Source organism: Oncorhynchus tshawytscha, linkage group LG06 (genome assembly GCF_018296145.1).
Source record: "Oncorhynchus tshawytscha isolate Ot180627B linkage group LG06, Otsh_v2.0, whole genome shotgun sequence".
In the NCBI taxonomy this organism is placed as follows: domain Eukaryota; kingdom Metazoa; phylum Chordata; class Actinopteri; order Salmoniformes; family Salmonidae; genus Oncorhynchus; species Oncorhynchus tshawytscha.
In genome coordinates, this window is record NC_056434.1 from 32,835,827 (window position 1) to 32,860,907 (window position 25,081).

Consider the following 25,081-nt stretch of genomic DNA (forward strand, 5'->3'; position numbering starts at 1 on the left):
AGTTTTAAAAACACACACAAAAATGCATAAACTGACCAGGTGAATCCAGGTGAAAGGTACAGTATGATCCCTTATTGAGGTCACTTGTTAAATCCACTTCAATCAGTGTAGATGAAAAGGAGGACACAGGTCAATTAAAGAAGGATTTTTAAGCCTTGAGACAATTGAGACATGGAATGTGTATGTGTGCCACTCACCGGTTTGTGTCTAGAATAAATAGGCAGATAAATATTTGTTTTGTGTTTCTGACCTACTGGTTTACCTTTTTTTGTGGCAACAGGTCACAAATGTTGCTGATGGTATTGCACACTGCGATATTTCACCTTACAGATACGGGAGTTTGTCAAACTTTGATTGGCATTTTTTGTGGGTTTGTGCAATTCTATGGTCGTACATTTGGCAGGAGGTTAATTAAAAATTGCATCTCGGTTTCCACCTAATGTTCTCTATCTCTCTCTCTCTCTCTCTCTCTCTCTCTCTATGTCTGTCTGTCTGTACAGAGCTATGGGAGTTGAACAGGACATGGGTGTTCCAGGGACCAGGTCCCTCCCTGCAAACCCAGACCATGATGTTGGACGAGGCCCATGAGAGGCTGTATGTAGGGGCTAAGAACACCCTGTACTCCCTCAGCCTGGAGAGAGTTAACCACCAACACAGAGAGGTAGGCCTGTCTGTCTGTCTGTCTGTCTGTCTGTCTGTATGTGCGTGTGTGTGTGGAGGTGATTTGAACTCTTGCCCCTCCAGGTCAGTAGGTTACCCAAACGGAGTGTATATATTTGTGTGTCTTTATTATGTTACTAAAGTTTGGACACAGAGTCCTTCCATAAAGAGCACGGCTGGACACAGAGAGGAGAGAGATACTGCCATATGCCCAGTCTCTAATCCCAACTTTCCTTAACATCTCATAGGCTACGTGAAATTGTTTCCATAATGTATTACTAATATTTCTCCAGCACTATACACACGTGTAATAATAATTATTGGCCAATAGAGTCGGTGGGACTGGCTGTCACATCTGACTGTTTCCCTGAGGTGGATGAAGTAGTAAATAATTGTGTTATAATGAGGTGTTATGAACTTCAGTTCTGTTTAATTATGTTAGACAATGACATACAGAGGAGGATAAGTTACAACTGACTATGGAACATATCTGTAATGCAGATTTCTAAGTGTAAAGTAATGTGATTATTATTGTCCATTTCCTACTGAGTTATATGAGGTCTTGGGGATGTTTATTATTATGTTTTAATCTGTTCTCTTGAAATTCCATAGTATCACTGATAATATATTTAATAATATACTTAATGATGATAAAGAGTGATTTGGGGCTGATGTTTTCCACACAAACATGTAGCTGTGTCCTAACTTGACCCTTTAGAATTACAAAGATTCACTATGTTTACTAAACTCTTAGAATTAGTGGTTCTTCTAGGAACCATTGCTAGTAAATGGTTCATTTGTGCACCTTTGGTGAGGTGAGGGGATCTTGGAGGAACCTACTTCGTATTTGGTATTTTATTAGGATCCCCATTAGCTGTTGCAAAAGCAGCAGCTACTGTCACGATGTTCGTAATAATAATGGTCGGACCAAGGCGCAGCGTATGTGGAGTTCCACATATTTTAATGAAAGTGAAACTTTAAGCAAATACAAAACAAAATAAAGAATAAACAAACCGTGATGACAGTGCTAACCAGCAACTAAACATGAACAATATCCCATAACCCACAGGTGGAAAAAATGCAACCTAAGGATGATCCCCAATTAGAGACAACGATTACCAGCTGCCTCTAATTGGGAATCATACACAAACACCAACATAGACAAATAAACCTAGAACCCCACATAGAAATAATAAACTAGACTAAACACCCCTAGTCACGCCCTGACCTACTCTACCATAGACAATACAGGCTTTCTATGGTCAGTACACAAAATATGAAACATAACATAATACAGAACATCAATAAACAAGAACAGCTCAAGGATAGAACTACATATTTTTTAAAGGCAAATGTAGCCTACATATCAATACATACACACAAACTATCTAGGTCAAAGAGGGGAGAGGCATTGTGCCGTGATGTGTTGCTTTGTCTGTTTTTTTAAACCAGGTTTGCTGTTTATTTGAGCAATATGAGATGGAAGTTCCTTGCAATAAGGGCTCTATATAATACTGTATGCTTTCTTGAATTTGTTTTGAATTTGGGGACTGTGAAAAGACCCCTGGTGGCATGTCTGGTGGGTTAGGTGTGTGTGTCAGAGCTGTGTGTAAGTTGACTGCAAACAATTTGGGTTTTCCAGCACATTAATGTTTCTTATAAAAAGAAGAAGTGATGCAGTCAGTCTCTCCTCAACTCTTAGCCAAGAGAGACTGTCATGCATAGTATTTATATCAGACCGCTGATTACAATTAAGAGAAAAACGTGTCACTCTGTTCTGGGCCAGCTGCAGTTTAACTAGGTCTTTCCTTGCAGCAGTGGACCACACAACTGGACAATAATCAAGATTAGACAAGACTAGAGCCTGCAGATCTTGCTTTTTGGAGTGTGGTGTCAAAAAAGCAGAGCATCTCTTTATTACGAACAGACCTCTCCCCATCTTTACAACCATTGAATTTATATGTTTTGGCCATGACAGTTTAAATCTAAGGTAACACCAAGTAATTTAGTCTCCTCAACTTGTTCAACAGCCACACCATTCATTACCAGATTCAGCTGAGGTCTATAACTGAATAAGGAATGATTTGTACCAAATACAATGTTCTTAGTTTTATAGATGTTCAGGACCAGTTTATTATTGGCCACCCATTCCAAAACAGACTGCAACTCTTTGTTAAGGGTTTCAGTGACTTCATTAGCTGTGGTTGCTGATGCGTATATGGTTGAATCATCAGCATACATGGACAGACATGCTTTGTTTAATGCCAGTGGCAGGTCATTGGTAAAAATAGAAAAGAGTAGAGGGCCTAGAGAGCTGCCATGTGGTACACCACACTTTACATGTTTGGCATTAGAGAAGCTTCCACTAAAGAAAACCCGTTGAGTTCTATTAGATAGATAGCTCTGAATCTACAATATGGCAGAGGTTGAAAAGCCATAGCACATATGTTGTTTTCAACAATATGTTACGATCAATAATATCAAAGGCTGCACTGAAATCTAACTGTACCGCTTCCACAATCTTCTTATTATCAATTTCTTTCAACCAATCATCAGTCATTTGTGTCAGTGAGGTACGTGTTGAGTGCCCTTCTCTATGAGCATGCTGAAAGTCTGTTGTTAATTTGTTTACAGAAAAATAGCATTGTATTTGGTCAAACACAATTTTTTCCAACAGTTTGCTAAGAGCTTGCAGCAAGCTTATAGGTCTGCTGTTAGAACCAGTAAAGGCGGCTTTACCGCTCTTGGGTAGCATAATTACTTTGGCTTCTCTCCAGGCCTGAGGACAAAGATGTTCCTCTAGGCTCAGATTAAAAATATGACAGATAGGAGTGGCTATAGAGTCAGCTACCATCCTCAGTCGCTTTCCATCTAAGTTGTCAATGCGGGAGGTTTGTCATTATTGATCGATAACAATAAACTTTCCACCTCTCCCACACTAACTTTACAAAATTCAAACGTGCAATGCTTTTCTTTCATTGTTAGTTTTTTATGCATGAAAACAATTGCTCACTGTTCGTTGTTGGCATTTCCTGCCTATGTTTGCCCACTTTGCCAATGAAGTAAATCATTAAAAAAATTGGCAATATCATATGGTTTTGTGATGAATAAGTCATCTGATTCGATAAAAGATGGAGTTGAATTTTCCTTTTTACCCATAATTTCATTTAAAGTACTCCAAAGGTTTTTCCATCACTCTTTATTTCATTAATCTTGGCACCATAATACATTTTCTTCTACTTTTTGTTGAGTTTAGTTACATAATTTCTCAATTTGCAGTAAGTCAGACAGTCAGATGTGCAGCCAGTCTTATTAGCCACTCCTTTTGCCCCATTTTTTTCAACCATACAGTTTTTCAACTCCTCATCAATCCATGGAGCCTTAACAGTTATAACAGTCAGTTTCTTAACAGGTGCATGTTTATCAATAATTGGAAGAAGCAATTTTATAAAATCTGCAAGTGCAGCATTTGGATGCTCCTCATTAATCACATGAGACCCACAAATATTTTTTACATTATCCACATAAGAGTCACAGCAAAATATTTTGTATGATCTCTTATACACTATTTTAGTTCCAGCTGTTGGAACTTTGGCTTTCCTGGATATAGCCACTATATTGTGATCCCTGCATCCAATCAGTTTGGATACAGCTTTAGAACAAAGTTCTACAGTATTAGTAAAAATGTGATCGATACATGTTGATGATCTTGTTCCTGTGGTGTTTGTAAACACCCTGGTAGGTTGAATAATAACCTGAACCAGATTACAGGCACTGGTTACAGTAAGACACTTCCTCTTGAGCAGACAGCTTGATGAAAACCAGTCATTATTTAGGTCCCCAAGAAAGTAGACCTCTCTGTTTACATCACATACATCATCAAGCATTTCACACATATTAGTTACATACCTAAAATGCCTTCAAACTCAACTCTGAACCTCAAAGCTAGTTCCACTGCTTTTTTTCATCGTTCCCCTTTAATCAGGGACTGATTTAGATCTGTGACACCAGGTGTGTGCAATTAATTATCAGATATTAAATTAAACTAGCAGGCTCCAGACATCATAGAGTAAGAGTGAAATACCCCTGCTATAATGTATTAATTAAAGGAAAATTCTACCCCAAACTATCTTTTGATATGTGTTTCATTAGTCCATTGTTGACATAGTCATACATGGATGACCATCATACATGGATCATACATGGATGATTTCTATATTTTGAAAGGTACATATCTTGAAAGCTTGATAGCTAACAACAAAATATTTTAGGAAAATGTCTATCTTTGATAAGCTACCCATGAAAGGTCTGGAAATAGCCCACATTAAAACAGTACCAGTCAAAAGTTTGGACAGACCTACTCATTTAAGGGTCCTTCTTTATATTGCAGCAGGCCTGATTCACACAGTCTCCTCTGAACAGGTGATGTTGAGATCTGTCTGTTACTTGAACTCTGTGAAGCATTTATTTGGGCTGCAATTTCTGAGAATGGTAATTCTAATGAACTTATCCTCAGCGGCAGAGGTACCTCTGGGTCTTCCTTTCCTGTGGCGGTCCTTACGAGAGCCAATTTCATCACAGCGCTTGATGGTTTTTGCGACTGCACTTGAAGAAACATTGAAAATTCTTGACATTTTCCGCATTGAATGACATTCATGTCTTAAAGTAAGGATGGACTGTCGTTTCTCTATGCTTATTTGAGCTGTTCTTGCCATAATATGGACTTGGTCTTTTAACTTCTGTATACCACCTCTACCTTGTTACAACACAACTGATTGGCTCAAATGCATTAAGAAGGAAAGAAATTCCACAAATGAACTTTTAACAAGGCACACCTATTAATTGAAATGCATTCCAGGTGACTACCTCATGAAGATGGTTGAGAGAATGCCAAGAGTGTGCAAAGATGTCATAAAAAGCAGAGTGGCTACTTTGAAGAATCTAAAATCTAACATTTATTTTGATTTGTTTAACACTTCTTTTTCTTTATCAAAATGTGTTTTTTTGGCAGAAATGCCTCCTCGAACATGTGAACTATCACATGCCTTAATAATAAACTTGCATACCATATGTAAATACGAATTCAATTCAATTACAAGCCTAGTTGGTTTCGCCAAAGAAAAGTAATGCAACCTTCCCACTAGCCATGATTGGCTGAGATAATGAGTGGGCTTGACATGCCGAGAGATGATAGCATATAGCACCCTTCTGTCTATTTGAGCTGGTCAGTACAGTGGTTGCCAACTAAACATTTTGAGATTGTGCTGCAGGATTTAGAGGTCATTTGTTGTTTAGTACAGTACCCTGTGTCACTCCTTCATTGCTCCAGACCAGCGCAAGGGAAGTTAAAGTACTGATGGTGCTTTTGGGTCCCAAGGTGCTAATGTGTCTCTAACTGACAATGAATGGGCAACATAAACCAGATAGAATGATAATTATGCACAACTTCAAAATTGCATTTCAATGAACTGAATGAGGAGGATGAAGAAGGTGATTGAATTTAGAACAATAGTTTAAGAATTGCTATTCCTCTGTCCTGCATACGCACCTGGAAAAATACACTTATTTTTGTTTCTACTTGTCAGTAGAAACAAAACTAAAACTAAAACCATTGTTACACTAAGGTTTTTATTCTAAGAGAAATGAAAATGTTCAATTATATTCCATGATATTCTTAAGATATATGTGTTGACTGAATATAAGCAAGTGATGTCTGCTAAATAATCAATTTGATGGCACAGTCATATAGCCTCGACACCTACATAAAGCTGAGCGACTCACTCATTCTTGGCTTTGGATCATAATAAATAAGTACCAACATTCTTTCTGATAGTCTTTAACAAAGAAATGTTTTGGTTATCCTGACCTGGACACCATGCCCATTATGAGCTATTAGCAGGACAATAGACTCTTGCCAACACCTCTCTGTATGTTGATACCTTGTGCAAGGCAATTGATCAGCATTAAAAACTTTGGTGCTGGATGCTCCCGAGTGGCACAGCGGTCTAAGATACTGCATCACATTGCAAACTACGTTCCTACAGATGCTGGCTTGATGCTCATGCCGGATGTGACCTGGAGAGATAACAAACTGAATTTATTTACAAATTAGTAAGAATGTCTGACCCCATGTTCAAGAATGGCCTTTTTCCTCGCTCACTTTATGTTATCTCCATTTGGGTATTGGTTAGACTACAATTAAGGTGTGGAAATGTTAGGATTATTTTGCTCTTACTGTAGTACTGTAGCCTAGTCCTGACGGGTCTCGTTGTATAGCACTATTATGGGCTATTTGCAGGACAATAGACTCTTACCAAGAGGGAGGGTAGGGGGAGAATTGTATCGACAAATGTATTTCTTAGTTAGGTTGACTGTATCACAACAGGCCGTGATTGGAAGTCCCTTTGGGTGGCGCACAATTGGCCCAGCATCGTCCATCTTTGGCCGGTGTAGGCCGTCATTGTAAATAAGAATTGATTCTTAACTAACTTGCCTAGTTAAATGAAGGTCACATTGTACAGCGCCATATTTTCCTAATGGAAACCCTGAGGGTTTCATTTTTCTTCTTTCTTGGAATATTAATCAAATTAATTAAGCAACATTTCTTACAAAAAAAAAAGGTTTTATGAGCCGATGTCAGGCTTTTAGTTTCTCTCCCTCTAAAAACAGAAATAAATAATTATAAATAACAAACTGGCTTGATTTAGAAATGAGTTAGAATGTCTCACCTCACGTTCAAGAATGGCCTTTTTCTCGCTCACTTTCAGTCATTTGTAAACGAAATAATCGCCAAAAAGTTGGTTGGAATTTCACTTTAATCCACCAGAAAAGACAGAACAAATAATCCAACAAATATTGTCGTTATTCTTAAGTATACTAATTGATCGGAAAAAAATATCAATTGGATCCTTTAACATGTGGAAGGGGGAAAAAATATTATTATGATTAACCCTGTTAACACACTAACCCTGTTCACAAGCGTAGCAGGCTGTGAAGTCTGCAAACAATGTTTCTAGGATGGGCTATTAGCAGGACAATACATGTATATATTGGTCATATCAGTCATGGCTCCTGAGTGGCAAAGTGGTCTAAGTCACTGCATCTCAGTGCAAGAGGCATCACTACAGTCACTGGTTCGAATCCAGGCTGTATCACATCTGACTGTGATTGGGAGTCCCAGAGGGTGGTCCCCATTTGGCCCAGCGTTGAACGGATAGGTTATTTGACAATTAAATAAACAAAGAAATTATTAATACATTTAGAATGATATAAAAGCACCTTAGAAATTCTCACAGAACGGAAAATACCCCTTAAATATTAATTTACAATCCTCCAATCCTTTGAATCTAATTATTGTAGGCCTGCTGTAGGTGGCATGAGTCTCACTAGTGTTGAGTAATGCTGTGCTGTTAAAAGTGGTGTCGGTCTTATTTATTGAAAAAGCATATTGAAGTTAGAAGCAATAGTAAGAAGTTAGAAGCAATAGTATTTTAAGCAATAGTAAAAATCAAATCAAATCAAATGTATTTATAAAGCCCTTACATCAGCTGATATCTCAAAGTGCTGTACAGAAACCCAGCCTAAAACCTCAAACAGAAAGCAATGCAGGTGTACAAGCATGGTGGCTAGGAAAAACTCCCTAGAAAGGCCAGAACCTAGGAAGAAACCTAGAGAGGAACCAGGCTATGAGGGGTGGCCAGGCCTCTTCTGGCTGTGCCGTGGATATTATAACAGAACATGGCAAAGATGTTCAAATGTTCATAGATGACCAGCAGGGTCAAATAATAATAATAAGAAGAAGAAGAAAGTCTACCCGCTGTGGTCAACTATTTCAGCATCGTTTCATGCTGCTCTGATACAAGCATGGGGACTGGTCTTGATAAATCAATGAGATTTTTTACATTTTTTATCTCCACAGGTTGAGAACAAATGAATGGAAATATACAGTATTATACAGAGACATGAGTGCATGGAACTCTCTTCCGTCTTATATAGTGCATGTGAACAGCAAACCTGGTTTAAAAGAACAAATAAAGCAACACCTCACGGCACAACGCCTCTCCCCCATGTGACCTACTTGTTGTGTGTATGTACTGACATGTGTGTGAAACTGATAGATGAGCACATACACACACACACACACGTTCATGTTTTTAAATGTATCTAAATTGGAAATTCTTTTTTTGTCTGTAATGTAATTTTCGTTAGCTGTCGCCATTGGCATTGGCTAATGGGGATCCTAATAATTCAAATCAAATCAACAATGGACAAATGAAACAAATACCAAAAGTTAGATTTCCTTTAATGTAGTAACGGGTTCCTGGAGGAATATTGGACTGGAGGCATGGCTTAGTAGGGGCCTGGCTTTTAGATAGATTTTTTTGTGCCACCCTTTCAAGTAAATGTCATTCCTGTTCATCTGTTCTGTTCTATTGTCATCACATGTTAAGGTTGAACACTGATAGTTGTGTAGCTTCACTGAGGCTTACAGAGGAGAAGGAGTTCCTCAAGAGCCTATTGCAAATCCCAAAGTTGGAATTGTTACCACTGTATTACTATATGTAATCAGCATTGTTTATATCGGAAAATTGACATTTGCAGTGTATGAACTTATCATGATGAACAAGAATGACATTTACTCTAACGGGTGCCCAAAAATAACTATCTGAAAACCCCGCCTCCAGTAAGCCAAGCTGCCACCTCTGCAATATATTATTAAAAAGGTACTAAATTGAACCCCTCCCATCCCATAAAGCTTCCTCAAAGAGTTCCTTGAAGACTCTTTTCAGAAGGGTTCCTTGAGGAACCTTTTTGAGCAGTTTTTAGAACCCTAAAGGCAGGGTAGCTTTAATTCTAAGAGTGTAGTTCAGACACTTCAGGATGGTTATGATGGTTATGGAGACCTTTTGTGGTTCAGTCCACCCATAAACAAACGTTAATTACAGGATGTTATGCTGAACACTCAGACAGAAAGTGTGCATGTGTGAGTGTGTGTTTGAATGTCCGTATGCATGTGTTAGTGTCTTATTTATTGTCATCTCTCATCAGATTGACTGGGCCAGCTCTGAGTCACAGGTAGAAGATTGTATGATGAAGGGTAAAGAGAAGGTAACAGAATCTGATGTACATCCACATCTGTCATAGTTTACCCTACATATATGCAGTGTGTTCGATATCTGTCTTGACTACTACTTACTGAAACTACATACTGTGTGCTATTCATACAACATACTATTTAGAACATACTGTTTTGCAAAAATGTATGCCGTAACAATAAATATCAAAATACTAGGCTCACCCATACTGAGAATGCAACATCTAATGAGCATGTGCGTTGTTTCCCGCCATTTGAGCATTTTGGTACAGCACAGCCTCATGATTATCAGCTGATTATCAGCTGTGTTAAACACATGGTTCTGAAAAGACAATTATCTTCCTCAATAGCGTGAAAGGAATTTGTACCACATAAAATCCCGAATTTAGTATGATATCTTGACATTTAAAGCATACTCATAACAAATATATATATAATGACATACTGTACTATAAAATGTTCTATTTTCGCATACCTAATCAGCCTACAATTTAAAATGCAAGTACAGATATTCAGACATGCCATACACTTCAAGTTACCTACCTAACCTAACCTCCCCTCTGTCTCCCTCTCCCCCCTCCCCTACAGCCAGAGTGTGCTAACTACATCAAGGTGTTGCAGCAGTTTAACACAACACACCTGTTGGCCTGTGGAACAGGAGCATTTAACCCTCTCTGTGCCACCATCAGGGTGGGACACGCAGGACAGGTGAGCAGGGATGGGATTTTTTTCCTTGTAGTTATTGCAAATAAGGTTGATATGCAAAAATATAGAAGGACATGCTGCTGTTTTGGCTCAGTCTCGTCATCTGTTCTTTAGACACCGGCAGTCTTTCCTGAATGAGCTGTAAAAACCTCAACACGCCCAATGGTCAATTTATGTTTCCTCAGTGAGAGACAGGGAGTTTGTTTATTCATCTGAAGGAGATACACACAGAGACACAAGTTGTGACATTATTGACGTTTGTGTGTCCTTTGAGAGAGAAAGGGAGAGAGGAGAGAGGGGGAGGAGAAGAGAAAGAGGAAGTTGGTACTGATAGTTAGTTTGTGTCCTCTGAGAGAGCGAGGGAATGTGTTTGTCTGGATTGTAAATGAGTTTAATTTATATCATCCCCTGTCTGTCTGAGAGGACCTGTGACAACAGCACCAGCAGGGACAACAAACCAGTCTCCCACAAGACTTCAGTCAGAATGAAGAACGGAACATGCTATGGCTAAGGTCAAGCTCAGGGATGTCAATGTGTCACTACACCAAATACCCCTGTTTCGTACTGCTAATTATCTGAAGACTCTTGTCACTTCCTTGCCATTCAGAGTATCTAAAGACTTGTATCTGTGATGAAAAAGCAGCTTTATCGAATTACTGTTTGATAATGGTAACACAGGGGTGTCAATAGTTAATAGAGACTAGCAATTCTGACTGCCACTGTGTCCAGCCTGAGACATCCCCCCTGTTTGCTGAGAGGTGCTTCTAATAACGGTTGCTAGATGTTGGAACATATCGTGACACTCACACCTCACCATTGTCAAAGCCCCCCACGCTCTTCATTGTCCCTGCTTTATATACTGTTCATTTACTTGTTTATATGTGACACTATGATTAATATATTTTTTACATTTGATCACATCAATACGTACTCGGAAACAGGCCATTTTACGAAGTGTGTGTGCATGTGCGAGCGAGCATGAGTATGTGTGTTCTCACTGATACGTTTTGGTCCCCAGGCCAGACAGTTTGAGCTGGAGGAGCAGAGTGTAGAGAGTGGAAGAGGGAGATGTCCCTATGACCACAACAGCCCCGTAACCTCCACCCTGGACAGTAAGAAGACCACACTCTACAAGACATTATCACTTCTGTTGTTTCACTTTCTACCTTCTTGTATGTTTCATAACATATTATTTTCTCAATAACTCTCTGTCTCAGGCACACTTAGCCCTAACCCTATTAGAAGACTGATACTCTAGTAGAATTGCTGTTATTGAGTATATTGCACAGTGCTTAGAGCAGTGTTTCCCAAACTCGGTCCTGGGGGCCCCATGGGGTGCACGCTTCAGCTTTTGCCCTAGCACTACCCAGCGGATTCAAATAATGAACTCATCATCAAGCTTTGATTATTTGAACAACTGTGTACTAGGGCAAAAACGTGTTTGGGAAACGCTGGCTTAGAGGCAGGTTTAGTTTTAGCACAATGCTGCCACCGTGTGGAAATAACTCATTATAAATCCGTTATTTTCAGATTGCGATAAATAACCAAACAAAAAATTAGCAAACATAATTTGCAATTGATTGTAATTTTGTTCTTAATTTAATTTAATGTGTGGAAAATTCGGTGTTAACTGATGAAACATCTGGTTTATTATGTTTTTTTATGATTTTTTTTCTGTGTGTGTGTGTGTGTGTGTGTGTGTGTGTGTGTGTGTGTGTGTTAGGAGGAGAGCTATATATTGGCCTGTATACAGACTACTGGGAAAATGATGCAGCTCTGTGTCGACTGAATAACCAAAGCTACACACGCACTGAGAGAGACAACAGACAACAGCTCAATGGTCAGTGTCCAGGCATTTCTCATTACTACTTTCTATTTGATCTCTGGTACTCACCCACACTTACAGTCCCTTCAGAAAGTATTCATACCCCTTGACTTATTTCACATTTTGTTGTATTACAGCCTGAATTCAAAAGAGTTAAAAATATAAAAAAATCTCACCCATCTACACACAACCCCATAACGACATAGTGAAAAGATGTTTTTAGGCATTTGGTTAATCTAGTAATTAAATTTGAGTATCTGAAGCCCACGGATATGGATAACCATTCTTTACCCCAGCCTTAGATCTGGTGACAACGGTGGTTCTTTCAAGACTGGAAGCTAATGAACTCCCCGGGTTTTGGACTTTCCTAACTGCATTTGGAGTTGATTCGGAGCTTCTCCCTATCTAGCTTGTCGATGTACTGGAGTTTCCCGACCTGGTTAGTGGTTCTGTGCTAAAGAGTTTCATTGTGAGTGAAATCAGCAATGCTTATGACAGCAGGACTTCAACCTTGGTTACTGTGACTACTTCAAGCAACATGAGACGACCTCTGTGCCTGTATTTTGTCTGCCAATGTTTTTATTGAAAAGTATCATATTGGACGTTGTTTTGCCCATTGTCCACATACTATTTTTGCTAGCTAGATGACCATCGCTGTGTGTTAGTTATCTAGCTGGCTAGATAGTAGCTAGCTTTACCTCACAAGTTCTGGACAGGAGGAGTTCGTACGTGCAGAGAAAACGTTTTCCTCTCTCTGTCATCTCTGCCTGCGTACATGTACATACTTTCCCCCCCAATGTTGTGCTGCTGAGGCTGTGGGTGACTCAGGCACATTGTGGACTAGCTAACTGTGGATGGTGTCATTTGGGGAAACGAAGAGATCGAAGAGGAGATATTCGGTGGTGTACCTGTGGGGCCGAGGCATTGCAGGCTTGGCCAGTGACTGGGGATGACTGCTGTGGAACAAGAGGTGCCTAGAGAACTACGGCGATGGTAGCACACTACAACATGGGCCTACCAACAACATCCAGGCCACCTGACCTACTAGTCATCATTCACTTATTGAGTGAGCATGGACCTGAAGGAACACACACATTTGCTTAAAAAAAGAAAGAAGATCATTTCGTACTGTGCTGTTGTGTTACATTCTGTTAATATTCTAGTCAGGCCTGCATGTCATCTAAATGTTGTAGTGATATTGTTTTATGTTGCATGTGGCATTTCGAGAGACTCTACGTTTCTGTTGCAAAGGAAGTACTGTGGGACCATAATTGGAGGACTTTCATTTTTATACCAGATGATGGGGCTCTGGGGTATAAAGATCAGGGGTTGCTGGGGTTGCTCTAGTTTAGAGTTTGGTGCCAGCTCTCAGCTCATATAATTTATCCTTCATGTAATTTGTCCCCTGAAGTTGTTTGGTTGCTCTAATAATTAAACCTTGAGTAATATCTTAAGTTGCAGTGCCCATGAATAATCATTCTTTACCCTGGCCTAACACTAGTTAGCATTGGCTCACAAAACTACCTCTAACTTCCATCATTCTGCACACAGAGACATAAAAATGGTATCCATACGACTTCATCTGACTCTGGGTAGGTAGAGAAAATAGCTTAATTGCCAGAATCTCGCATATCCCCTCTAAAGGGATACATTAGGATTTTGACAATTAGGTCCTTTATCTACTTCCCCAGCGTCAGATGAACTCATGGATACCATGTGTCTCAAATCAAATCAAACATTATTTGCCACTTGCGCCGAATACAACAAGTGTAGACTTTACCGTGAAATGCTTACTTACAAGCCCTTAACCAACAGTGCAGTTCAAAAAGAAAAAACAATTTACCAAGTAGACTAAAATAAAAAGTAATAATAAAAAGTAACACAATAAGAAAAACAATGACGAGGCTATATACAGGGGGCACCGGTACTGAGTCAGTGAGCAGGGGTACAGGCTTGTTGAGGTTATCTGTAGGTGGGGGCGAAGTGACTATCCATAGGTAACAAACAAACAGCGAGGAGCAGCAGTATACAAGAGGGGGGGGTGTCAATGTAAATTGTCTGGTGGCGATTTTTCTGAATTGTTCAGCAGTCTAATGGATTGGGGTTAGAAGCTGTTAAGGAGCCTTTTGGTCCTAAACTTGGCGCTCCAGAACCTCTTGCCATGCGGTAGCAGAGAAAATATTCTATAACTTGGGTGACTGGAGTCTCTGACAGTTGTATGGGCTTTCCTCTGACACCACCTGTTATATAGGTCCTGGATGTCAGGAAGCTTGACCCCAGTGATGTACTGGGCCGTTCGCACTACCCTCTGTAGCGACTTACGGTCAGATGCCGAGCAGTTGCCGTACCAGGTGGTGATGCAAAGTATCCTTTTAAAGTAACACAAGTATTTGCATATTAATAACAGGGCCTTTTCACATGGTATATTGTATAAGCGCTCTACATAAATGTAGAAGTATGTTATATTTTCCTGGAGGCAAAGTGAACTTTGTAATGCTGCGGTCACATTCTCTTTCTGAAACTGTCATGTTTCCTCTAGAGCCTAAGTTCATTGGGTCGGTGGTGATTCCTGATAACGATGACAGGGATGATGACAAGGTCTACTTCTTCTTCACGGAGAGAGGGATGGACGCAGAGGGGGTTAACAAGGCTGTTTACACCCGGGTGGGACGGGTCTGTGCGGTGAGAATTGCACAAATGCTCTGTTCTATCCTGCATGCCAGCATATCTATATACTGTATCATGTCCTCCCTTCCTTCACCTCCTTCCAATTCTAATCCAGTTCCTCCATCCCCTCCTTTCAGAATGACCAGGGAGGTCAGAGGATGTTAGTGAATCGTTGGAGCTCCTTCCTAAAGACTCGTCTCATCTGCTCTGTGGCTGGACCCAACGGCATCGACACACACTTCGATGAGCTGGGTATGGCTGTGTGTTCGTGTGTGTTTCCTAGAGAAGGGGATGCACCTATAGTACTTTCACTTAATGGAGCCCTAAATCTCTCTCTCTTTCTCTCTCCCATGTGTGTTTCATTTCAGAGGATGTATTTGTGTTGAAGAACAAGGATGAGAAGAATCCAGAGATATTTGGCCTCTTCAGTACTACAAGGTCTGCTGAGAGAGTCCCGTGTGTTTTTTTTTTTTAAAGTACTGATATATTGTATTGAATATCTTCTCTCTCTCTCTCTCTCTCTCTCAATCTACACCCCTCCCCTCCTCAGTGCTGTGTTCCAGGGCTATGCAGTGTGTGTGTACCACATGGATGTTGTGCGAGCAGCATTCAACGGCCAATTTGCACACCGGGAGAGACCAGAGCACCACTGGACCCCATACAAAGGCCGGGTCCCCTACCCACGCCCCGGATCTGTGAGTTACAACCTACAGCTACAACATATACTGACTTATCAATAGGCTTTACATTACCTGATTGGCTCTCCATACCCGATAAGTAAGGATACATGCACTGCATAGTTTGGTCCATTACAGCAAACTCCACACGGTATATCCAAACAATATACTTTCAATAATGTCTTTCAAAAATGTGATATTCCAGCAGCAGCATTGGAGATTCACAGCACTCCCCTTATGCCTGTGTCTGTGGCAGCTGCCCTTTGCAGAGAAAGAGTGTTACAGGTTGTTATACAACATTTCCTGTGAATGTCAGAGCAACTGTAGCTGTCTCTGCAGGTCACATCAGTGCTATCATTATACTGCAGCATACAGCTTCAATAGTAGCCATTCGAGTCATTGACAGTGTAATGCTTTTTTCTTATTCATATGTTGCTTCTCCCCCATCTCTTCCACTCTCTTCCTCTCTCTCTCTTTTCCCCCTCTCTATCCCTTTCCCTCTCTATCTCTTCTACTCTCTTCCTCTCTCTCTCTCTCTTTTCCCTCTCTATCCCTTTTCCCTCTCCATCTCTTCCACTCTCTTCCTCTCTCTCTCTCTTTTCCCCCTCTCTATCCCTTTCCCTCTCCATCTCTTCCACTCTCTTCCTCTCTCTCTCTTTTCCCCCTCTCTATCCCTTTTCCTCTCCATCTCTTCTACTCTCTCCTCTCTCTCTCTTTTTCCCTCTCTATCCCTTTTCCCTCTCCATCTCTTCCACTCTCTTCCTCTCTCTCTCTTTTCCCCCTCTCTATCCCTTTCCCTCTCCATCTCTTCCACTCTCTTCCTCTCTCTCTCTTTTCCCCCTCTCTATCCCTTTTCCCTCTCCATCTCTTCCACTCTCTTCCTCTCTCTCTCTTTTTTCCCCTCTCTATCCCTTTCCCTCTCCATCTCTTCCACTCTCTTCCTCTCTCTCTCTTTTCCCCCTCTCTATCCCTTTTCCCTCTCTCTTTCTACTCTCTTCCTCTCTCTCTCTCTTTTTACCCTCTCTATCCCTTTTCCCTCTCCATCTCTTCCACTCTCTTCCTCTCTCTCTCTTTTCCCCCTCTCTATCCCTTTTCCCTCTCCATCTCTTCTACTCTCTTCCTCTCTCTCTCTCTCTCTCTCTTTTTACCCTCTCTATCCCTTTTCCCTCTCCATCTCTTCTACTCTCTTCCTCTCTCTCTCTTTTCCCCTCTCTATCCCTTTTCCCTCTCTATCTCTTCCCCTTCTTCTCTCTCTCCAGTGTGCCAGTAAGGTGAACGGTGGTGGGTTCTCAGGTTCTAAGGAGTTCCCTGATGAGGTTCTGCGTTTTGTGCGTTCCCACCCCGTCATGTCCAGCCCGGTCCTGCCCCTCCACAAGAAACCTGTCCTACTGCAGACGGAGCCAGGAGGGAGGAGACTAACCCAGATTGCTGTGGACCGCGTCCAGGCCCAGGATGGACACTACCACGTCCTCTACATAGGCAGAGGTATGCATACTGACATTACACTATGATCATCCAGTGCTGTGTATCACCAAGGTTATAGCTCCCTCCACTGATCACATGCAGAATTACAATCACAATCTACAGGAAGGTAAGATAGGCCTACCAGATAGACAGGCACTGACATCCCAAAACAAAGCCTTTGACTCTCTACTATTTGGATGTCCTGGGTGGTTGTATTGGTGAAGGTGTGATATTTACATCACTTAAATACTCTCTCCCGTAGACGACTCTGTTGTGTTGAAGGTTATCAGCATCTACAACAAAGACACAGACACCATAGAGGAAGTACTTCTGGAGGAACTGCAGGTGTTCAAGGTACTGCTGTTATTTAGCGCCACCATATGGCAAAAGATGGCCATTGCATCAATTACACATTCTTGGCACTCGACAATTTGATTTGTTTATGGAAGATCAAAATGTTTTCATGTTATTTCTTTCTAGGTCCCTGTGCCAATAACTGAGATCATCATATCTGCAAAACGAGTATGACAATTATTTATCATGTTAAAATCATAGTTACTAACATTGTTTTGAAGCATGGTTGTTTAAAACTGCAGTATCTTCATCTAGCCACAAGATGACAGTGTATTGATTATCCGAATGTCCGGAAATGTAATGACAGTAGGCAAAGCGTTTTATGATGTTGATATTTACAAAAATGTGTACCTCTGTTAATTTTGGTCCCTGTGTTGTTGTTTTCATAGCAACAGCTCTATGTGGGTTCTGAGGTGGGTGTGGCTCAGGTGAGGCTCCATCAATGTGAACTGTACGGGTCAGAGTGTGCCGACTGTTGCCTAGCCAGGGATCCTTACTGTGCCTGGGATGGACTCACCTGCTCACGATACTACCCTGTTGGGGTCTACACCAAGAGGTGAGACAGAAACACAAACCTCATACACAAAGACACACAGGCATGTACAGTCACACACAGACATATGAACATGTGCACAGCGGTGCAGAGGCATCACATAGCAATCATTAGCACCGCTATCCTGCCTAATCCCCTCCTTCTTTCTCATCATCCCTTCCCGTTCTTCCCTTTGATGCCACTATGTCCTTATCTCACTTTCCCAAATGCCCATTTAACAGCCTCCACCACTCCCCCTCTCTCTCTCAGCAGACGATTCAGACGACAGGATGTTCGCCATGGCAACGCTGTACAGCTATGCAATGGGCTGCAGATTGATGGTCAGTTTGTGTGTGTGTTTGGGAGTGTGTGTGTGTGTGTGTGGGGGGGGGGGGGGGGTAGAAAGTAATTACTCCTTGGCCAATGGCCTTTGGCCTGCTGAGGTAACAGAATGGTCACTGCTGAATTGTGTGTGTGTGTGTGTGTAGGGGAGAAGTACCAGGGTGCGGAGGAGAGGCAGGTGTATGGGGTAGAGAATAACAGTACTCTACTGGAGTGTACCCCTCGTTCTCTACAGGCCAGAGTTCTGTGGTACATACAGAGAGGTCCAGACAGAGAGAAGGTGAGACAGACATATATACATACTGTATATACATATACACCACTTTCCTCCTTTCTTCCTTCCTTTTCCATCTCTCCTTACCTCCCCTCCCCTCCCTCTTCTCTCCCTCCCCCAGGTCAGAGGTGATGAGAGTGTAGTCATAACGACCCACGGGCTGTTGTTCCTGATTGTGCGGATTGGGGACGCTGGCATGTACGTGTGTCAGACGGTAGAACACGGCTATGTCCACACCCTACTGAGGGTAACGCTTCATGTGCTGGGAGGGGAGAGGGTCAGTGCCCTGATACACAGGACAGGGGAGGAAGGAGAGGAAGAAGGGGAGACCACAGCAACCTCCTGTCACGTTCCCATAGATTCCCCTCCAGACCTCCACACTGGTTCCAACTCTGACCCCACTTCCAGACTACCAGGAGCCCTACCAGGGTCCTCCCTAGCCCCCGCTCCAGCTCCAGGCCCTACCTCTCGGCTGTGGTACAAGGAGTTCCTCCAGCTTATAGGATATCGAGATACACAGCGGCTCGAGGAGTACTGTGAGAGGGTCTGGTGCTCAGAGAAAAGACGCAGGAAGACCAAACTTAGATACACCCAGCCACTGGGAAGAGGAGAGAGGAGGGCAAGGGGGAGGGGAGAGCCTCACAGAACCCCCAGACACACCATGGACACCTGAGAGGAGGGAGAGAGAGGATAGAACAACCACACACACACAATGGGCCAGTTTTTTGTTGTTGTAGAGAATACTACTTCCAGACTAAGCTAAAAACATGACACTTTCTTTTTTTAGACTTTACCGTAACGTCTTCTTCCTTCTTATAACCATATTACATGTTATGTTATATTGTGTTTTTACCTTTCCTTGTTTCTGCTGTAATCTTTGCCACTAGTGCTGAGTGTCCGTCAGAGGGAAGGCACATAGAACAGTTGAACTATTTATAACAACGTGGCCTTAAGACCACAGTGCTGACAGCTTCTCTGAACGGACATAGTACAGAAGATTCATAGCCATCCCAGCTGAACCCACAGATAGAGAACATTCAAACCGATTCCTCAGAAATAAAATGTTTCTAGAGATACACTTGAGCTGCTCGCGTTCAAAACCACTGGTTAGAAAATACACAACGTTACGGTAAACACATTCTTTTTTTGCTTTGAGTTTAGTAGTGGTTTAGAACTGGTTAATTAAACTGGACATTGTACTCTATTATTGTTTTACTGTATAGTTGGTAAAGTTGATGATGTACGCAAGTATTTCCTACTATACTTTGTCAGTTAGTTTGGTAGTGACTTGTCGGAGATTGAGGAGATCGAGATGATTTGACATCATTGAATGATTACAGTAACGCAAAACTGTGTCTGCGGTTCCGAGAATAGCATCCATAATAAATACCACGGAACTTAACATTTGAAAACAACAATAATAGTTTTCATAATGTACTATTGATGATGGAAGAGGGATTATATAAAATTTTATAGACGTACCCCTCAATAAAAGTTATAGATACTTGATCTGGGCCATTAGAAATCTAATTATATCCACAGTGTATCTCAACAGATGCATTTTCTCTTCAATAAATGGCCAACTTAAATGTGAACTACAATCAACTGGTAGTTATAGAGTTGGTTGATTAGTATTCATATCAGCTGTCTATTTCTCTCTCTCTCTCTCTCTCTCTCTCTCTCTCTCTCTCTCTCGCTCTCTCTCTCTGCTGTCAGTAATGATGCTACAGATGGGGGTTCATAATAACCATAGCAGAAGACAATCGACGTCGCCATATTTTCCCTCCCAAATAAGGAAGAACGCCACAGTGACCATCCAAGCATGTCATTGGCTAGACAGAGGAGCCTGTCTCATGAATATTCAAACCTATTGGAGGAAATCAACCGTTTTATATTCTGACAGCATAACATTTATCAGGTTTCCATTACAATCCCTCTTTTATATGGAGTCTTTTTTGAAGTCTTTAAATCACATTATTCCCCCAGTCATCATCATCCTGAATGTTCTCTGAGTTTTAATAATGAACAAAATATAAATACAACATTAAAGTGTTGGTCCCATGTTTCATAACCTGAAATAAAAGATTCCAGAAATGGTCCATACGAACAAAAATCTTAATACTCTCAAATGTTGTGCATAAATTTGTTTACATCACTGTTAGTGAGGATTTCTCCTTTGCCAAGATAATCCATCCACCTGACAGGTGTGGCATATCAAGAAGCTGATTAGACAGCATTGTCATTACATAGGTGCACCTTGTGCTGTGGACAATAAAAGGCAACTCTAAAATGTGCAAGTTTGCCACACAACACAATCCTACAGATGTCTCAAGTTTTAATGGAGTGTGCAATTGGCATGCTGACTGCAGGAATGTCCACCAGAGCTGTTAACAGAGACTTTAATGTTAATTTCTCTACCATAGACTGCATCCAACATTGTTTTAGAGAATTTGGCACTACGTCAAACCAGCCTCACAAGACGAGACGAGCCTCCCGGACAGCTAAGGAAACTGTGGGTTTTCACAACCGAATACTTTCTGCACAAACTGTCAGAAACCGTCTCAGGTAAGCTCATCCACGTGCCCGTTACCCTCACCAGGTTCTTGACCTGACTGCAGTTCAACGTTGTAACCGGCTTCAGCGTCCAAATTTTCAACTTTGATGGCCACTGGCACGCTGGAAAAGTGTGCTCTTCATGGATGATTCCCGGTTTCAAATGTACTGGGCAGGAACCCTTGTGGTTAGATCGTAGGGCCAGTAACTGAAAGGTTGCTGGATTGAATCCCTGAGCGAACAAGGTAAAAATCTGTCGTTCTGCCCCTGAACAAGGCAGTTAACCCACTGTTCCCTGGTAGGCCATCTTTGTAAAGAAGAATTTGTTCTTAACTGACTTGCCTAGTTAAATAACTGGCAGATGTACTGTATGGTGTCGTGTGGGCGAACGGTTTACTGGTGTGAACAGAAACCCTATGGTGGCGGTGGAATTATGGTATGGGCAGGCATAAGCTACAGACAACAAATACAACCGCATTTTATCAATGGCAATTTGAATGCACAGAGATACCGTGACAAGATGCTGAGGCCCATTGTCGTGCCATTCATCAGCCATCATCACTTCATGTTTCAGCATGATAATGCACTGCCCCATGTTGCAATGATCTGCACACAATTCCCGGAAGCTGAAAATGTCTCAGTTCTTCCATGGCCTGCAAACCCACCAGACGCGTCATCAATTGAGCATGTTTGGAATGCTCTGGATCGACGTGTATGACCGCGTGTTCCAGTTTCAATATCCAGCAACTTCGCACAGCCATTGAAGAGGAGTGGGACAACATTTCACAGGCCACAATCAACAGCCTGATCAACTCTATGCGAAGGAGATGTGTAGCGCTGCATGAGGCAAATGGTGTTCACACCAGATACTGACAGTTTTTTTGATCCACGGCCCGACCTTTATTTAACCCCCCTGGAGTCGATGCCAGCGCTGATGCGGAAACTGAATGAGCATAATAAAACATCTGTCTGCAGCACTTCCACATCTGGTGAAAGGTGAGAGAGATAAAGCAGTGTCAGACCTTGAGACATCACAAAAGTCTGTCTTCTTACAAAATTTCACGGACCTCGAAACACTTGTCTGAAGGTTCCCCGGGTCCAAACATCATTAGAAGATTTTATGGAGACTGTTTAGTGCCAAAAATAAGGGTCTAAATACATGTTAAAAAAATAACTAAGGCATCTTTCTAATAACGCTCAGATATAGGACAGTCACTTAAGAACAAACTTCCTTTAGATTTATTTTTTTGTGACTGTCTGTTGTTCCATGTAGTGAATCTGTTATTCAATGCGTTTGTACGGGCTAATAGCAGTAAGGCCCAAAATATGTTTCATCTGATCATTTATTTTTATGTTGATACCATATAGCTTAGTAGAACCCCCCCATTCTCTCTCGCTCTCTCTCGCTCTCTCTTGCTCTCCTGTCACTCTACCTCCATCAAGGAATGCTCCGGTTTTCTTTCTCTTTGTCTCTATATCTCTCTGTCCCTCACTCGTGAGTCTTGAGGAGTGTAAGTGGGGAGGACCTCAGTGCAGCTGATGGATCATGGGTTTTTCTCATATCCCTCACACAAACACACACACACACACACAGACACACAGACACGTGCGTGCGTGTGTGTGTGTGTGTGTGTGTGTGCATGCGTGTGTGTATTTTATGGCCTGGAACAGCTGTTATGAATCTACAGTGCAGAGGTCATAGTGATGTACAGTAATGAGGAAGATGGATAGATGAGGAGAGAAATACAGAGAGATTAGAGGAGAGGTCTCACAGGGATGGATACACCATGATTATACACTGATTAACCACAGTTCCAACGGATCAATCCACACACACACACACACACACACACACACACACACACACACACACACACACACACACACACACGCACACACAGAGCTGGGGATGAGTTCACACAGCTGATCTGTTCCACCGGCTACCATAGCAACAGGCTATAAACCCCTTAACCCCTCTCCCTCTCGCCACCTCCCTACAGCACTCTCTGTGTCTTAGCACAGTAGCACTGTCACTCAGTTACAAGCTGTTGCACCACAACAGTTTCAGCTTAAATGGCCTTCATCAGACCTGAAATGGTGCAGGAAAAAAGCACTCAGCAGCAGCATTTACGGTGATGAGGTTGACACCCTTAGCACCCTGCCCCGCATATAGACCCTCTACAGCACCCGGTGTCACAGGAAGGTCAAGAAGATTATCAAGGACCTCAGCTACTCGAGCCATGGCCCGTTCACCCCCTAACCATCTAGAAGGCGGAGACAGTACAGTTGCATCAAAGATGGGAAAAAGAGACTGAAAAAGAGAATTTAGCTCCAGAACATCAGACCATTAAACAGTCACCACTAGCCAGGCTCCACCCAGTACCCAACCCTGAATTTAGTCACTGTAACTAGCTGGCTACCACCCGGTACTTGCCGCCTATGTACACAGTCATTGAATACTGATCACTTTAACTGTGTTTACATACTGTTTTACCCACTTCAGTATATTCTCATGTTGAGAATGGTGTTGGAATGTAAATTTGACTAACTCTGCTAAAATGCACAAAAATGGCTGTGCAGCGGCTACAAAACAGCGCCTCCTGTCTGTCATCTAGGGTTAATACACACAGTTGATGTCGGAAGTTTACATACACTTATTTTAGAGTCATTAAGCTCATTTTTAACCACTCCACAAATGTCTTGTTAACAAACTATAGTTTTGCCAAGTCGGTTAGGACATCTACTTTGTGCATGACACAAGTCATTTTTCCAACAACTGTTTACAGACGTACAGACGTACAATTCACTGTATCACAATTCCAGTGGGTCAGAAGTTTACATACAGTAAGTTGCCTGTGCCTTTAAACAGCTTGGAAAATTCCAGAAAATGATGTCATGGCTTTAGAAGCTAGAGGCTAATTGACATCATTTGAGTCAATTGGAGGCATGCCTGTGGATGTATTTACAGTTTTTCTCAATTGCTAAAAAACTAAAACCCATTGGCTGAACAAAGTTCTCAGTTGCCTGGACTCATTCAGCTAATTATGCAGTCTGTTGTCAATACCTTAAACCATTTCACATGGTAAAACACAATTTGCAGATGTCACTTCTAAACACATTCTCATTCTCAAAACACATCCTGCACTCTAATGCACATGTCATCCATACTGGTAAGCACAAGTGGCAACAATCAAATACAAATAGAGAACATATGTCATTGATTGAACACAACCACTCAAAATTGATTTAACCTGTTTCAAATGATGCGACACAACCAATATAAGTCAGTTCAGAGAGCAAACAGGTTGTTGAAGGTGGGAAGGAGAAAGTCTGAGAATGGATAGAAGAAACTATGTGAGAGGACGAGGACGAGTGCGTATGTGAGGTGGGCGATGAGGAGGAAGAGGAGGAGGAGGGCAAGAAAGATGAAGAGGAGGACGAAGAGGAAGAGGAAGACAAAGAGTGGAAAGATCTGATGAAATTCGAGCAACAGTTATAGACCATGTTCTTGTCCATGGACTGACAGCAGGACTTAGAGTACAACCCAATTTGAGCTGATTTTCTGTGTCCACCATAGTAAGGACATTCAGAGAAGAGAACAGGTACAGTGTACTACTGTATTTTTGTAATTGTAAATTTACTGTACTACACTACATGCAGCTGTTTCAATAGACATTTATAAAGTTAATCCCTGTATGTATTGTACTGCATGAATATGTTTTGTAACTGCACATAACCTGGTTGCAGGTTCATATCAACAAAGAACAAGAATTACAGTATCACAGAGACAAAGCACAAGTTTGTGAGATGCAGGGTACAGTACTGTAAAAATAGGGGTACAAGGAGGAGGAAGAACAAAAAACAAAATTGCAAAGTGCAAAGCAGAGTAGTAATTTCTGATCAATTTTGAGCTACTATGATAGAACATGTTTTT

At 41.6% G+C, this 25,081-nt stretch overlaps 1 protein-coding gene across 2 annotated transcripts in view; it reads left to right on the plus strand.

Annotated features, from left to right (window-relative positions):
- LOC112252443 (semaphorin-3E) overlaps positions 1–20,692 on the plus strand; it is a 56,377-nt gene extending 35,685 nt beyond the window's left edge. Inside the window, exons 2-17 of one of the 2 annotated variants that reach the window (XM_024423665.2) lie at positions 501–661; positions 9,709–9,768; positions 10,343–10,462; positions 11,478–11,571; positions 12,183–12,299; positions 14,824–14,966; positions 15,089–15,203; positions 15,320–15,389; positions 15,502–15,646; positions 16,888–17,113; positions 17,355–17,446; positions 17,573–17,614; positions 17,836–18,002; positions 18,252–18,319; positions 18,467–18,600; positions 18,716–20,692. In XM_024423665.2, coding sequence (XP_024279433.1) covers positions 501–661; positions 9,709–9,768; positions 10,343–10,462; positions 11,478–11,571; positions 12,183–12,299; positions 14,824–14,966; positions 15,089–15,203; positions 15,320–15,389; positions 15,502–15,646; positions 16,888–17,113; positions 17,355–17,446; positions 17,573–17,614; positions 17,836–18,002; positions 18,252–18,319; positions 18,467–18,600; positions 18,716–19,267 — 2,306 coding nt within the window. In that variant the 3' untranslated portion in view covers positions 19,268–20,692. Of the gene's footprint in view, positions 1–500; positions 662–9,708; positions 9,769–10,342; positions 10,463–11,477; positions 11,572–12,182; positions 12,300–14,823; positions 14,967–15,088; positions 15,204–15,319; positions 15,390–15,501; positions 15,647–16,887; positions 17,114–17,354; positions 17,447–17,572; positions 17,615–17,835; positions 18,003–18,248; positions 18,320–18,466; positions 18,601–18,715 lie in introns of both variants that reach the window. The other variant, XM_024423664.2, reaches the window with a different exon arrangement.
- Positions 20,693–25,081: the final 4,389 nt, after the last annotated feature.